Below are 16,517 nucleotides of genomic sequence, written 5' to 3'. Positions count from 1 at the left end.
CGCTTCATATGATTCGTCTGGCTATTGCCGAGGGAGAGTGGGAGACACTAAACAAACGAGAGTAAATCTAAGCCTCCTATGCTACAGAGCGATTATACAGTATAATTCCCTCTATCTATATGTATGGAGACATGACTGAGTGCATGGTTTTACAACCTGTTCTGTGTTGTAGGTTCCCTTCACCGTGTGGTTAGCATGGGGGGTTGGGGGACAACAAGAAGAGGCCTTTGGACGATGGAATCTAAACGGGTGGAGTAACGGAAGACAGTGGTTAGAGTGGGCGGATGTCGAGAGCAAGTCTCTACTGACGTCAGGCAATCCTTAAAACCACCTGGGGAAATATAAAGGTGGTCTGCGGCGTCTGGGATCCTGGTGAGGCGAAGACCCACCCACTGCGCGCGCTTCACTGCCTCAGGATGCGTAATCAAGGATGCGTAATTGCCCGAGATAAGCGTCAAAAAAAAAAAAAAAAATACTGTAACGTAAACTTGATATTTTCTTAAAGGCTTTCTAATACCCTGTATCCTTCTTTTTTCTTGAAAACTGTTACGAAGTTCATCGACCACACCAAGTCATTCAAAGTCCTTTAAGTGGGTTGTTCCGAGGTGCGCCGGATCACACAGACGAAAAATATAAAGAGGCCAGGATAATCCTCCTACGGAAGGAGAGCAAGATACCTCTCCTGCAGCCCAGGGGCCATGACCTCACTGTCTATGACCCCATGGTGATGGATGACCTCACTGTCTGTGACCTCATGATGCTGGATGACCTCACTGTTTGTGACCCCATGATGCTGGATGACCTCACTGTTTGTGACCCCATGATGCTGGATGACCTCACTGTCTGTGACCTCATGATGCTGGATGGATGACCTCACTGTCTGTGACCTCATGATGCTGGATGGATGACCTCACTGTCTGTGACCTCATGATGCTGGATGGATGACCTCACTGTCTGTGACCTCATGATGCTGGATGGATGACCTCACTGCCTGTGACCTCATGATGCTGGATGGATGACCTCACTGCCTATGACCTCATGATGCTGGATGGATGACCTCATTGTCTGTGACCTCATGATGCTGGATGGATGACCTCACTGTCTGTGACCCCATGATGCTGGATGACCTCACTGTCTGTGACCTCATGATGCTGGATGACCTCACAGTCTGTGACCCCATGATGCTGGATGACTTCACTGTCTGGGGGAAGAGGCTCCTGCCACTCCTGCTATTAAAATAGCCAGGTTGATGAATGGAAGAAGAAGAAGAAGAAGAAGAAGAAGAAGGAGAGAGAGAGAGAGAGAGAGAGAGAGAGAGAGAGAGAGAGAGAGAGAGAGAGAGAGAGAGAGAGAGAGAGAGAGAGAGAGGAGAGAGAGAGAGAGAGAGAGAGAGAGAGAGAGAGAGAGAGAGAGAGAGAGAGAGAAGAGAGAGAGAGAGAGAGAGAGGGGGGGGGGGATAAAAAGGTACAAAACACAGTTGTAAAAAAATAAAGAGAGAAAGAGAAAGGTGAATAAAAAGAGGGAGGGTGGCACGAGACGATAGGGCGGGCGGTTGAGTGTGAAAGGGAAAATGGAGATAAAAATGGGAAGAAAAAGCCATTGAAAATACCTGGCGAGTGAGAGTGGTGGTGGTGGGGGGGGGGAGAGAAGTCTCTGTGTGTGTGTGAGTGTGTGTGTGTGTGTGTGTGTGTGTGTGTGTGTGTGTGTGTGTGTGTGTGTGTGATGTGTGTGTGTGTGTGTGTGTGTGTGTGTGTGTGTGTGTGTGTGAGAGAGAGAGAGAGAGAGAGAGAGAGAGAGAGAGAGAGAGAGAGAGAGAGAGAGAGAGAGAGAGAGAGAGAGAGAGACTTAAAAGAGACATGTGGAAATAAAATACAGGAGAGTATGAAGGGGAAAATATGAGTTGGCAGTGGGAAAATACAGGAGAGTATGAAGGGGAAAATATGAGTTGGCAGTGGGAAAATACAGGAGAGTATGAAGGGGAAAATATGAGCTAGCAGTGAGAAAATACAGGGTGACCGAGGGGGAAAAATATGCGAGACGACAGAGGGAAAACTTGTGAGTAGGAAAATATAAGACGACCGAGGGGAAAATATGAGATGACTTAGGGAAAATAAAGATATCCAAATAAAACACATAAGCAGAGGGATTGAGGGGAAACAAAGAAATGAGACAGAAGAGGGAAGAAGGAGGAAGGGGAAAATACCATGGAGGGAGTCATGATAAGAAAAAAAAAAGGAAGGAGAAAGATAAAGATGGAAGGAAAGGTATCAAGAAGGGATCCAGAATAAGGGGAAGGAGGAGGATAGAGATGGAGGGGAAATTATCATGAAGGGATCTATGGAGGGGAAATTATCATGAAGGGATCTATGGAGGGGAAATTATCATGAAGGGATCTATGGAGACGAAGAAAAAAAGATGAGGGAATCTAGAAAGAGGTGTGGAGGGACAGAAGTGTGGGGGTGGGGGATAAGAGGGAGGAAAACCCATGGCATGGCTGGGGTGGGGGTGTGGTGGGGGTGTGGTGGGGGGGGGGGGTAGGAAGCGGAGGGGTTCGACCCCTGGGCAGGTTAATTCCTCATGGAAGGTGAACCAGGACTGGAGGGAGGAGGGAGAGGGGGAGGGGGGGGGAACTGTGAATAATGCCGGCAGGTAAAGGTGAGCGGGTACAGGGGGGAGGGGGGTGGCTGGCCAGGGGAAGGGGGAAGTGATGCCTGACTATGGGTAGGGGGAAGTGATACGAGACCAGAGGGGAGGAGGAGGAGGAGGGGAAGTCGGTTCACAGCCGACCTAGCTGTTCACCCAGCTTCAGATAATGGGGACAGTGAAAATATCGGAGGAAAACAAATACAAATACGAGTAAAAAAAAAAACAACAACAAATACAGGGAGAAACAACAGCAAATACTGAGGGGGGGGGGGACAAAAGCCAGACATGCCGAAATGGCATCCATCACAAGCGATCATACAAGGGGAAGGCAAAGCCAGGGGTCATGGGTCAAGTGGCGTCTGGGCAGGTCGTAAGGTCAATCGTGGTGGCCCAGCTTGACGTGAACACACCCCTTCCCCCCTCAGTCACCACCAGAGGGAGGTGATCCCAGCAGCAGCAGCAGTAACAGAAGCAGCAGCAGTAGCAGTAACAGAAGCAGTAGCAGAAGACAGGGAGGGGCAGGAACTCCAGGAAAAGAGAGAGAGAAAAAAAAAGACATGCCGTGATGGGAGGAACTGGGGCGAGGTGGGCGGGTCATGCGAAGGTGATACAACACCAGGACCTCAGCCAAGAGGAGGAGGAGGAGGAGGAAGAAATAATAATGGTAGCTGGGGAGGAGGAGGAGGGGGTCGTGGTCTCAGAGAGGGAGGGAATCCGGGGTTGGCAGAGGGGCCCACAAGGTGAAGTCAAGGTGAGGAACCAGAGGTTCCAGTATTGTCTGCATGGCAAGGGCTACAGGTACAGCTGACGACGGGTGTGAGAGGGAGGGAGGCATGAGAGGATCTACCACGGGAGGAATGAGGAAGGAGGCTCCCCCCAGGAAACACCACCTGCTCCTCATCCTGGGGTCATCAGGTGGCAGGAGGCTCCCCCCAGGAAACACCACCTGCTCCTCAGCCTGGGGCCATCAGGAGGCAGGAGGCTCCCCCCAGGAAACACCACCTGCTCCTCATCCTGGGGGTCATCAGGAGGCAGGAGGCTCCCCCCAGGAAACACCACCTGCTCCTCATCCTGGGGGTCATCAGGAGGCAGGAGGCTCCCCCCAGGAAACACCACCTGCTCCTCATCCTGGGGTCATCAGGAGGCTCCCCCAGGAAACACCACCTGCTCCTCATCCTGGGGTCATCAGGAGGCTCCCCCCAGGAAACACCACCTGCTCCTCATCCTGGGGTCATCAGGAGGCTCCCCCCAGGAAACACCACCTGCTCCTCATCCTGGGGTCATCAGGAGGCTCCCCCAGGAAACACCACCTGCTCCTCAGCCTTAAAGTTAACGAGAGCCGTAACGCAGGCCGGGCGCCCCCTACCGTAATGGGGCAATATGCCTGACGTAACTACCCGCAGCCGAGGCCCGACTTGGCCCATACTGTGGTAGACGACACCACCCCTAAACCCCCCAGCCAGTCACTGGTGACCCGTCAAGGATCGGGTCAAAGGCCGGGGCCATCATCCCCCTAAGGGTCGTTACCGCCTTGTTCGAAGGTTCATTATACCTAGGAGGCCAAGTGCGTGCAGTTCGCCTGCACGAGTGACGTGGAGAGACTGTTACAAGAACCGTCTATAAGGTCGACAGGCGCTCCTGCGGCGACAAGCTCCCTCATTAATGAGAGGATTATCTCTACTTTAACTACTCTGGCGTCAAAGGGTTAATGATTATGTGTACACGGTAAACACTCCCGGAGGATGAAGGCATGTATGTTCACAGGCAGGCACGTATGGGAACACATCTCCCCTCTCAACACACACACACACACGCTCTTAGGATGAAGGTATGTTCACAGGCACATATGGAAACACATTCTCCACCCTCCACACACTCACACACACACACACACAGATAGATAAATATATTCAGAGAGAGAGAGAGAGAGAGAGAGAGAGAGAGAGAGAGAGAGAGAGAGAGAGAGAGAGAGAGAGAGAGAGAGAGAGAGAATCTGACCCAAAGGCACCCAATAAAGCGGTCAGGGTCGCGGACCATGATATCCACACTATAGTGAGGACGTTGTACATGGGCAAGGTTAAGAGACGAGGCAACGTGAATGTAAAACTCTCTCTCTCTCTCTCTCTCTCTCTCTCTCTCTCTCTCTCTCTCTCTCTCTCTCTCTCTCTCTCCAGGGAACGTAACGTACACAATGGTGATCAGCTATCAACACACACACACGATGTGAGGGAAGTACACCACTTCTTTTTCCTCATAGGATAGAGAGAGGGTAGAGGTTGGGGAGGTGGAGCAGTGTAAACTCACCTAACCTGAGCTGCAAAAAGTCTTATGTGTTTGGCAAAATTTGGCGTAGTGCAAAATGCAGATCTTAAACACATTACTGCAACACCGACCAACAGCATTAATGAACAGAATCATGCAGATGAAACTGGTATGAGAGATGATTTCAAAACCCCTGGTCATTTGTTCCTGACCATATCTTTCTTTGTTCTATCCCAGGTTACTTGTTTCTGGCCACATCTTTCTTTGTTCTATCCCAGGTTACTTGTTTCTGGCCACATCTTTCCTTGTTCTATCCCAGGTTACTTGTTTCTGGCCACATCTTTCTTTGTTCTATCCCAGGTTACTTGTTTCTGGCCACATCTTTCCTTGTTCTATCCCAGGTTACTTGTTTCTGGCAACATCTTTCTTTGTTCTATCCTAGGTTACTTGTTTCTGGCCATATCTTTCTTTGTTCTATCCTAGGTTACTTGTTTCTGGCCATATCTTTCTTTGTTCTATCCTAGGTTACTTGTTTCTGGCCATATCTTTCCTTGTTCTATCCCAAGTTACTTGTTTCTGGCCACATCTTTCTTTGTTCTATCCCAGGTTACTTGTTTCTGGTCATATCTTTCTATGTTCTGTCATGGATGAGAAAGTAAGGACCATGAGGAAGGTGGGTTCGACATTAGCCTTATGAGACTTGGAAGAGTAGGAAGAGACAACACGGCAGCAGAAGCTGTAGTGACACTAAGGCTATCAGAGGCAACAGAAATAGCAATAGCAAAAGCAACACTAACACTATCAAAGGCAACAGAAGGAGAAGTAACGCAACAATAGAAGTAACAGCAACACTCAGCAGAGGCAACAGAAACACAAGTAGCACTGAAACCATCAGGGACAACAGAAACAGCATCAGGAGGAGAAACTGAAGTAACAGTTACGCAACAGAAGCAGCAGCAGGCTGTAACAGGTCTCGAACCCAGCCACAAGCACAACCCACCTATCGTCATTTATACAGGAGTTAAATGTCAGGCCGCCAAGGCTAGCTAGAGACACTGTGGTACGGACGGGTACAAGGAAGGTGTCATTTACCTAAACATGCACTCTGTCCCATGACACACACACACACACACACACACACACATACACACACACGCGGTGAAACAAAATGAAACGAAAAAAAAAATCTGCATGTTCAGTTGCTGGGCAGGAAGCAGCAACTCACGGCTCACAAACCATGAAATATAAATAGGTTTAGGGTTGTAGGCGGGTGCAACGGTAGCCTGGGGGCACCGGCCCCCCCCTTTCCCCCCATGTAAATCAATATTTGTCTGTACCATCATGAGGGCAATGGTCGACGCACCTACCCTCCACAAGCCGCGCTGTAATCACGAGGTTCTATAACGCATCTGTATTTCTATACCCACACGACTTCCCCGACGACTGGACACGCCGTTCTGGTCGTGGAGGAGGAATACGTGAAAGGGGAGGGAGGGGAGGGTTGGTTTGAGCGAGTGAAGAACCCGTAGCAGTGTAACCAGAAGGCTTCATGTTGGGAGGGGGGACACACACACACACCCACAGCAACAGCACTACCCACGTCAACCTAACCCCTCCAACCCCCCTCCCGAGAGGATCCTAAACCTTCCTACGCGACAGATGAGGAGGTACCAAAACACGACCGACACCTGGGTCTCTGACCGAGCTGGAGAGAGAGAGAGAGAGAGAGAGAGAGAGAGAGAGAGAGAGAGAGAGAGAGAGAGAGAGAGAGAGAGAGAGAGAGAGAGAGAGAGAGAGAGAGAGAGAGTAGCAGAGGGCCTTAAAAAAAAATAAAAAACCATCGCAAGGTAGTATATGTGTGGTGCGGTACACACCAGTGACGAAGTGCAAAACCACAATCGAATTTTCTTTATCCCTTCCAAATGAAAGTCGCAAAGGAGAACCGTGTGATGACGTAGCGTCGTAATCGTGCATCTTCAGGAGATCTTCGTCCTTTTACCAGCGAGCTGCTACCTGCGCCTTGTAGACCTGACACCCTCGCCAATCAACGACCCTTACTGACATCTCTTCCTTTACGGAGCCGATGACGACCCCACCTCCAAAAAGGCTGCGGTATAGATGCATCAATCCACAGACCAAGACACAACAGGAATGACATAAGGCGTAGTGAAGTCTAGCGAGGCTCTTCCGAGGGGCATAAACTAAGTCCAGTCTGACACATTACGAGCACGAAGATACGAACGACTCCTGGACACGATACAATGGCACTTACGCACGATGGCCACGCCAACATATCCATGGGTCGTACCGTCGCATTCATGGATCGTAGGTCCTTAAGGGTCATCAGGTCAAAGACCAAATCATCGTATCCACGTGTCGTCTGGTCGTTTTGCTCGGGAGGGTCGTCCTTAAGGGTCGTTCCGTCGTGATTCAGGGTCGTCCCGTCGCGCTCGAGGGGGGTTAATCATCTGGACGCTAAGGCGCAATCTCCTGCGTCGGGAGACACTACTGAATTTTATCTTGTGCAGGACAGGAGCCGGGGAGACGCGCCCTCCACAAGTCTACCACAACATCCAGGGGGAAGAGGCGTTCCCTCTACGTGACATCAGACAACCATCCTCCCGTGACGTCAAACACCCACCACGACCCCTTCCCCCAACCCCCCCGGTCCCAGGGTGACGTAAAAACACCAGTCACCAACGTGACGCGGGGCAATCATCACCACACTCCCTGTGACATCAGACATCCTCCCTGCATGACTCCAACGAAAATGATGTCACAGAAAGACGACCAACCTTCCCGGTGGAGTTAGCATGCCGCTCAGGTGGTGCCGGGACATCTTACCCACTGCGGCATACGCAAACATCCTCGAATGACGTCATGAGAGATGTGTCCAGCACTGGTTATCAAGAGAGGGTTATTATTAACGCCTTCCTCTCCACCACTGGGTTACCAGCAACATCTTGGAGACCTCTAAGCCATCATCATCAACTGATCGACCCATCACTCAGCCAGTATCAACAACTGATCGACCCATCACTCAGCCAGGATCATCATCAACTGATCGACCCATCACTCAGCCAGTATCATCAACTGATCGACCCATCACTCAGCCAGTATCAACTGATCGACCCATCACTCAGCCAGTACCATCAACTGATCGACCCATCACTCAGCCAGTATCATCAACTGATCGACCCATCACTCAGCCAGTATCATCAACTGATCGACCCATCACTCAGCCAGTATCATCATCAACTGATCGACCCATCACTCACCCAGTATCATCAACTGATCGACCCATCACTCTGCCAGTACCATCAACTGATCGACCCATCACTCAGCCAGTATCATCATCAACTGATCGACCCATCACTCAGTCAGTATCATCATCAACTGATCGACCCATCACTCAGCCAGTATCATCAACTGATCGACCCATCACTCAGCCAGTACCATCAACTGATCGACCCATCACTCAGCCAGTATCATCATCAACTGATCGACCCATCACTCACCCAGGATCATCATCAACTGATCGACCCATCACTCAGCCAGTATCATCAACTGATCGACCCATCACTCAGCCAGTATCAACTGATCGACCCATCACTCAGCCAGTACCATCAACTGATCGACCCATCACTCAGCCATTATCATCAACTGATCGACCCATCACTCAGCCAGTATCATCATCAACTGATCGACCCATCACTCAGTCAGTATCATCATCAACTGATCGACCCATCACTCAGTCAGTATCATCATCAACTGATCGACCCATCACTCAGTCAGTATCATCATCAACTGACCAACCCATCACTCAGCCAGTATCACCAACTGATCTACCCATCACTCAGCCATTATCATCAACTGATCGACCCATCACTAAGCCAGTATCATCATCAACTGATCGACCCATCACTCAGCCAGTATCATCATCAACTGATCGACCCATCACTCAGTCAGTATCATCATCAACTGACCAACCCATCACTCAGCCAGTATCAACAACTGATCGACCCACCACTCAGCCAGTATCATCAACTCATCGACCCATCACTCAGCCAATCCCCTGAGCAAGCACCGTCATTTACATTTAATGAACTAACAAGTGAACGAGCTTAAATTTAATGAACTAACAAGTGAACGAGCATTTTTAACACACCAACCACCTATCGAGCATCATGATCCACACACGACTGAGAAGGTATCATCTACTCTTCACTCAGTGGGCATCATCACACAACCAACCACTCAGCGAGCATAACAACCGAACCACCACTTACCGAGGATCATGATGCAGAAACCACTCACCGAGCATAACCCACTCCCCTACTCAGCAAGCACGATCTACAACCACTTAACGAGTGGTAAAAACGAACTTCAAGGCCCCTCACGGGAAGATATCTGTGTCACGCTCCTTGCCGCCCACCAGAACAACCACACGAGTCCTTGAAATAATGATAATAATAATAATAATAATAATAATAATAATAATAATAACAATAATAATTATAATAATAAAACTTATTAAAGACGACAGAGAACTTACCTCAAGCCACGTCCAAGGCAACAGGTTCCTTTTCCCTTCTCAGGTACGCAAACGGAACATAAGCCATGACACACACACACACACACACACACACACACACACACACACACACACACACACACACACATACGTCCTCAGTCTCCATTTCTGTAAACAATGTAATAATGTCAACAACTGGCTGCCACACCTTTAAGGCGGCAGCAGGGGGCCAGGGGGGAGGGGGGGGGAGAGATCACAGCTGTTCATGAAAAAAAAGAAAAAAGAAAACGGGATGTTGTCAACATTTTAAAGAAGCTTTGCCACAGCAGGACGCCATTGGTGTACCGCTTAATGCTGCTGGATCGTTGCACGTCTCCGTTCTCCGTCTCACCATCAGGATTGGGGGGAGGGAGAGATAGATATATATATATATATATATATATATATATATATATATATATATATATATATATAGAGAGAGAGAGAGAGAGAGAGAGAGAGAGAGAGAGAGAGGAGGGATCCTCCCCCCCTTGGACATCTGTACTGCCCACGTCTTCAGGGCGAATGCAGGAAGCCTCTGTTCCCAGAAGGGAGCCACACGAAAGCGCTTGCACATTCGTCTTCCACTTTCCCGTTCGTGACCTACATAACACCTCAACCACGCGTACACTTTGTCATCTGCCTCATATATATATATATATATATATATATATATATATATATATATATATATATATATATATATATATATATATATATATATTGGAAAGGATCACAATTTTGCGCGTGATCAAGATATTCCTGAGTCCACGGGGGAAAATGAAACACAAGTTCCCAAGTGCACTTTCGTGTAATAATCACATCATCAGGGGAGACACAAGAGAGAAATATCGTGTTTCATTTTCCTCAAGGACTCATAGCAATATACACAAACATATATATATATATATATATATATATATATATATATATATATATATATACACACACACAGTATATATACAAACAAACGAGAACGAACATAAACACACAACAGTGGCCAAGCCAGGGATCAGCGTGTCATGCCTCTGCTCTCCATGCTTTGTAAATTCCACTGCTAAATGAAGAATCTTGGCGGGCGCCCTGACAAGCGGAGACATTTAGGTATATAGGTCATCCTAGTGTTAGCTGACGAGAACGGGGAATAAATAATACACGTCGCAGAGGAAACAACTGTCGTGTCCTGAGGTTTGAACCTGGGGCCTGAAACAAACATACCATCACCACCGCAACAACAACAATTTTACAGGACGACGAAGGCGACCATAACCGCCCCGGGCGAACGTCACACAAACGACCTACGTCTTCCCCATCTCCCTCAAGACCTCTGACAACTCCGTCTTCCGTAGTTATACGACCAACGTTGCCTCCTAAGACAGATGGAGTGGACAGCCACCACCGCCACCCCCCATCTACCCCTTTCCATCCTAATGACATACAAAACATAACTGTACATCTATATAATATCTATATAATACCCACGTATAAGTCCCTGTCTTGGCGAGATAGCTTCAGAAACAGACAAACAACGCCCTCATTTGCCACACACACACGCCCCACTCTCCAGCTGTCATGTATGACTCACTAGGGCCAGAGTATACAATTTACGGCCAAAGCTCCCACACTTCACCATGGGTTACCTCGACCACTGCGTATATACCCACCCATGAACAGCGCATCGCCTCCTAAAATATCAAATCGAACCAATTTTTAACCCCCTTCGGCCTATGGATAGGTACGGGTCCCTGCCCAGCACACAAATCCGGCGACCCTAACAATTAACGTGCACGTCTCTCGCCCTCCTGGACATCCAGATCTCGACATCTCAAAACCTCCTTCCCTATTCGCCACAGTCACCCCTTGCTGTTCAGTTCGCTTCCGATAGAGATCCTTTGTCAGTCTGTTTTCGCTCATCCTCTCCATATGCGCAAACAACACAGGAGACGGTGGTTGATCCCCTCAACTCCTGATGAGACTGTCCCTCACAAAATCACGCCGCATGTCCTCATGCATTTAACCACACCTGCCACCTCCCCTCTCTTCCCATTCAAGACCCAGGACTCGTATCCATTTAATAATGTCAGAAACACTACACCTTCCGAGTATAACCTCGTAAACACAACGACCTTTCTTTCCACGCACTCTCGCCTCCAACGAGTGAGGACCAGAGAGACACTCCCAAACTCTCTGTGAACATCTAAGGATCTAACCTTCCCACGGGGGAACTAGTGTTCTTCACCTGTATCGGGGGACGGATGGAATTGAAGGCGACATCATCAGCATCACCACGGCTACAGACTGCCGCAGGGAGTTCTCAATGTCTGACCCGGGGAGCCACATTAAACGGTTCGCTGCCAAGCTCCACAACCTTGTCTTCCTTCAGTGCTGTCTTGACCCTAGCCAGCCAGCACAGGCCCACGATGCAGCGTGCGTATGTGTTTGTTTGTCAGGACAAACTGGCCCGGGCCAGGAGCCTCACCGGGGTTTTATTGTCGTCTTCGGGTAGTCATGGCACCCGGCTCACCCACACACGCACACACACACACGAGCTGAGGGCACTGGCACACACACACGAGCTGAGGGCACGGGTACACACAAAACATGGCACATGACCTAGTGACATCTGTGACGGGAAAATTCCACTTGATTCAGCACACGACTTAAAATCATCTAGAAGTGTCTCAGTTCCTTTGAAATGTCAATATTTTTCGTACCTGACAGTGTACACATGAGACGATTTCTTGTTTCTACGTCTGCGTTCTATCCAACTGATTTTAAGATCTTAACGTAAATAAAATGTTCTGTTTCACTGAACGCTCCCATTCTATAACCATGACGGCTTAGTTTCTGAACAACCTCTCCATTCCTTAAACATTTCTTAGAGCTAAATCCCTTAAACATCTGTCAGAAATGCAATCCTTAAACATTTCTTAGAAGTATATCCCTTAAACATCTGTCCGAACTGCACTCCTTAAACATTTCTTTTTAGGTACATCCCTTAAACATGTCAGAAATGAACTCCTTAAAATTTCTCAGAATCACATCCCTTCAACATGGCAGAACCTGAAATACTTAAACATTTCCTCATTCTTTTCAGCATTTCTCAGCACTACCACGACCACCGTACCCTTGCATCCTTCTTCCACTGCCTTCTACCGAGCCGTACGGCATGAACGTCTGCGATCGTGTGAATATTCCTGGATGTTTATCATTCGATAGGACGGCGGCCCGGTCGACACAACTGCTGACACCTTTCTAACGGCTGGGTCACCACCTCTGGCTACACGCGACCTTTCACCTCTTGAGCGTGGCTGTACGACCCTCCACACACGTCGGTATACGTTCTTCCGAGCACGACGGTGCGACCCGCGGGTATGATTGCCTGACCTCTGACAAGGCTTTGACGTCGATTTTTTTTTTTTTTTTCAACCTAACCTTCCGGGTCGAGTCAAAAGTCCAGGCCATTTATCAAACCTAAGATTCGTACCCCTTGTAGTCACAGCGATTCCCCAAATCTACCATCCTGCAAAATATGTCACTTAATATTTAATTGTTGCTCGATTACTCTTATGGTAACCCGCTACTCCGTGACACACACACACACTCACACACACACACACACACACAGGAAGGTAACAAAGACCTAACCCACATAGACGGGTTGTTCATAAGGGTACGACATCAGACGCACCTACTTGGCTCCCGCCCAGCTAGGCGAGAGAACTACGTGGAGGGGGCGACACACGTGTGGTGGAGCTCGGTGGGGCACGTGGGGACGACGACCTTGGGAAAGTCTATCGGTGGATGCGAACAACTTGTGGACGAAAGTCAGTCTCAAGGTCCGAACGTGCATACGTCCCTCTTCCTGCCAGCGAACGTGCGCGCGCTCTACACTCACACACACACGGCGATGAAAGACATGGCAAGCACGGCTCCCAGCTTAAACCCCCCTTGCTCACGACGATATATATATGTCCTCTGAGCGAGAGGATAAAATGACACGAACTGTAACCTGACCCTCAGGCGTCAGGTGAAAGGCCAGGCCATCACAGGAACCCAGGGGTCGTGCTCAAGGGTCACTACCATCGCCCTCATACGGTTATAGGTTATAACGAACGTTCCGAGGACATACCACGAACCAATGATCCTCCGAGTCCCGCGAGGTGTTGCTGGGTGGCAGCTCCGACACCCAAGTGACCCAAATAGATCCTAGTTATGAGGCATAATCTCACAATGTTTACCTCCCGTGTGCCGTGTCACTTACTCGGGAGATTGTGGGGAGTCGGTCCTGATTTCAAGCCCTGGTTCTGAGAGGCTTGGGCGCTGCAAATACTAGTACGCACCAGGAAAAAAAAAAAAAACATTTTGGCCACTAGATGTCGCTCTTCAAGGCGCTAACAACACTCTGCCAACTAGAATTCAGCTGGGTTAACATCGTCTTTGACGTCGGGCGAAGCGGTAGTGTGCAAAGACGTTCCACAGCTCGAGATGACATTGTCAACATTAAAGAGAAAAAAAAAAAACTACATGGAATGAATGAAAAGAGTGAGGCTGCAAACTTTTCAGAGCGCGGGCTAGAAGGATACATAAATAATTACATTTACAAAGTCCTGGAAGGCATGGTTCCCGAGTGCACTCGAAAACTGTTTCCTGTTGTTATGAGAGCCATGGAAAACTCTGTAGAGCATTACCAAATGTGAATTCCAAAATAAAAGAGAATAACTAGAGTGAGAAAACAAGTGCAAACACCCGGGATCCAAAAGTCTCCAGTCATCAAAAAATAATAAACACTGTTGGGGAGGGGGGACATAAGAGGGGATGGGGGCGGAAGGCTTTATATGTACGTACACACAAACTGCACCAGACGAGCTACGATGTGGAGGGAGTTACATGGGTTTGTAAGGCCCGCCGCCTCCAACAGCTTGACCAGAACAAAAGGGAAAGATGACAGCTTGTCCCCAGACCGAGTTATGGGAGCAGGATGACCTCCAAAACTATCCTACGATATGGTAAGGTGAGATGAAGTCCCGGACCCAGCTGTGGGGGTAGAAGACCCCACAAACCATCGTACAGTATAAGCAAGATAAGATCGCAGACCTAACTGTAAGGGTAGAAGACCTCCTAAACTTACCATAATGCATAATTTATGTAAAGTAAGGTCCTAAACCGAACTGCGGGGTTAGAAAACCTCCCAAAACCATCGTACGATGTAGGTAAGGTAAATTCCTAACCCTAGCCGTGGGAGTACGAGGACCCATGTCATCGTAAGGCAAGCGGAAAGTGGTAAACTTTTGCCAGGATCTAAATTCTGCCACATGGCACAGGGCGACAATCTTTTTGTTGGTATTTCACCTCGACTGAGCCTCAAGATCAAGGGTACGTGCCACTGGGGTACAGTCCGCGCAGTTCACTCACTCTCACAACAAGTGGTCCGAGTTTACGTCTCATGAGCAAGCAATGCTAATACGTATACAAGCGGCAGCAGAGTTGACGTGGCAGCACTGAGCATCTGTTACGTACTGGTACTCCAATATCTATTTACTTTTCCCCAGCTGAGCCCGGGGACTAGTTCATAACTAAAGATAAAACATCAGAAGGGAGAAAAAAAGAGGAAAATAACCTGGAATACCATGAAAAAATCAAGGTAAATGAATAATAATAACAACATCGCTAATGCGGGAAATAGCAAATATGTAGGAAAAAAATAAACAATAATAATAATAATAATAATAATAATAATAATAATAATAATAATAATAATAATAAAATCAAGGCAAACGTGTAAATGAAAAGGAAAAGGTTACCATGGAAGACCTTCGTACTCTGTCTTCCTACCCGCACCAACTCAACTCAACATTCGTAAAACTTTCTGTACTTCGCAACACATTTTAAAGTTCACTGGTGAGAACTTGTCGGCAGCAATCACACTTCCCTTATATTTACCGCTGCTTCGTGAGGCAATATTTTTTTTCTTTTTTCCTCGGCCGTAATTTTTACGTGGGCGAGTGGCGATTGGTTCATCTGTAAGGCAAACAAACGACAGGAAGTCTCTGGAGAATATCTCAAAAGCCGCTAATGAGTCTTCGACAACTGAAGGCAGTCTCTCGAGATGTTTGCAGACTCATTATCCTCGTATCATTCAAGGCTCACCTACGCTATCATGTGTGGTACTGTACCCTGTTGGAGACGAAGGTACGATCCTTAACCACAACGGTACGACCCTTCAAGGTCTCTTTGAGTATGACAGCCTGGCCTTTGACCTTATACTTGAGCTTTAGGTCAAAGGCCAATCCATCACTCCTATTGATCGTAACATCATGCCTAGGAGATTATATTCTCTCCCTTCAAGTTCTTGTAAAGCACAGCTTCAAACAGAGAAATCCCTTTACGATGCCCAAGGAGACTCCGTCCATCCAAGTAAAAGCCTCAAAGACTTCAACAAATCTTCTTTTAGTCGTACTACAGACCAATCAACACGACGTTCTCTACAAGAGAGATATCGTATGCTACAAAATAATTAACTGATAAACGTCATATATGACTAATAGCATAATGTGTCCCTGCTTCCCACCTCACTCCCGCCACTATTATGAATGTCACCACCAACAAAGATTTGGAGAGAGGAAAAAATACAATAAAATGAATTAATTACAGACATCTTGGTTTCCGGGCTCCTCAGGGCCCAGCGCTGCCAGACGTATGAACAACCGTTGCGGTCGTAACCGCCATGGCATCGCCAGGAACCACCTGTCCTACCGGACGCCTACGAACACCTGCCTGCTCCACATACACCCTTCACCAACATCCATACAAATGCAACACCAGCTCCTCTCACTTTCACTTGGCGTCATCATCATCACTACATCCAGATGTAGAAATATATAAAATATTACCTCCTCGCTAATTCACATGCAAAACAAACTTTCGCAAGTTTACAGATAAATCTGCACTCAGCAGCAATACAGACGTATACAAATACAGTAAACGACCCGATATCCAGCCCTAAGGATCGTGTTAGTTCTATTAGCACAGGATA

At 48.1% G+C, this 16,517-nt stretch overlaps 1 protein-coding gene across 8 annotated transcripts in view; it reads right to left on the bottom strand.

The window, feature by feature from the left end:
- LOC139763449 (transmembrane protein 268) overlaps positions 1–16,517 on the bottom strand; it is a 102,924-nt gene that overhangs the window by 50,312 nt on the left and 36,095 nt on the right. For 2 of the 8 annotated variants that reach the window (XM_071689498.1, XM_071689501.1), the window contains exon 1: positions 11,721–11,932. The exons of 4 other annotated variants lie outside the window; for them this stretch is intronic. In XM_071689498.1, coding sequence (XP_071545599.1) covers positions 11,721–11,821 — 101 coding nt within the window. In that variant the 5' untranslated portion in view covers positions 11,822–11,932. Of the gene's footprint in view, positions 1–11,720; positions 11,933–16,517 lie in introns of those variants that run through there. 2 more of the 8 variants (XM_071689502.1, XM_071689499.1) reach the window with 2 other exon arrangements.

This window comes from Panulirus ornatus, chromosome 47 (assembly GCF_036320965.1).
Source record: "Panulirus ornatus isolate Po-2019 chromosome 47, ASM3632096v1, whole genome shotgun sequence".
Taxonomy (NCBI): Eukaryota; Metazoa; Arthropoda; class Malacostraca; order Decapoda; family Palinuridae; genus Panulirus; species Panulirus ornatus.
Note: the sequence above shows the minus strand (reverse complement) of the source record. Positions and strands in the feature narration are given on the sequence as shown.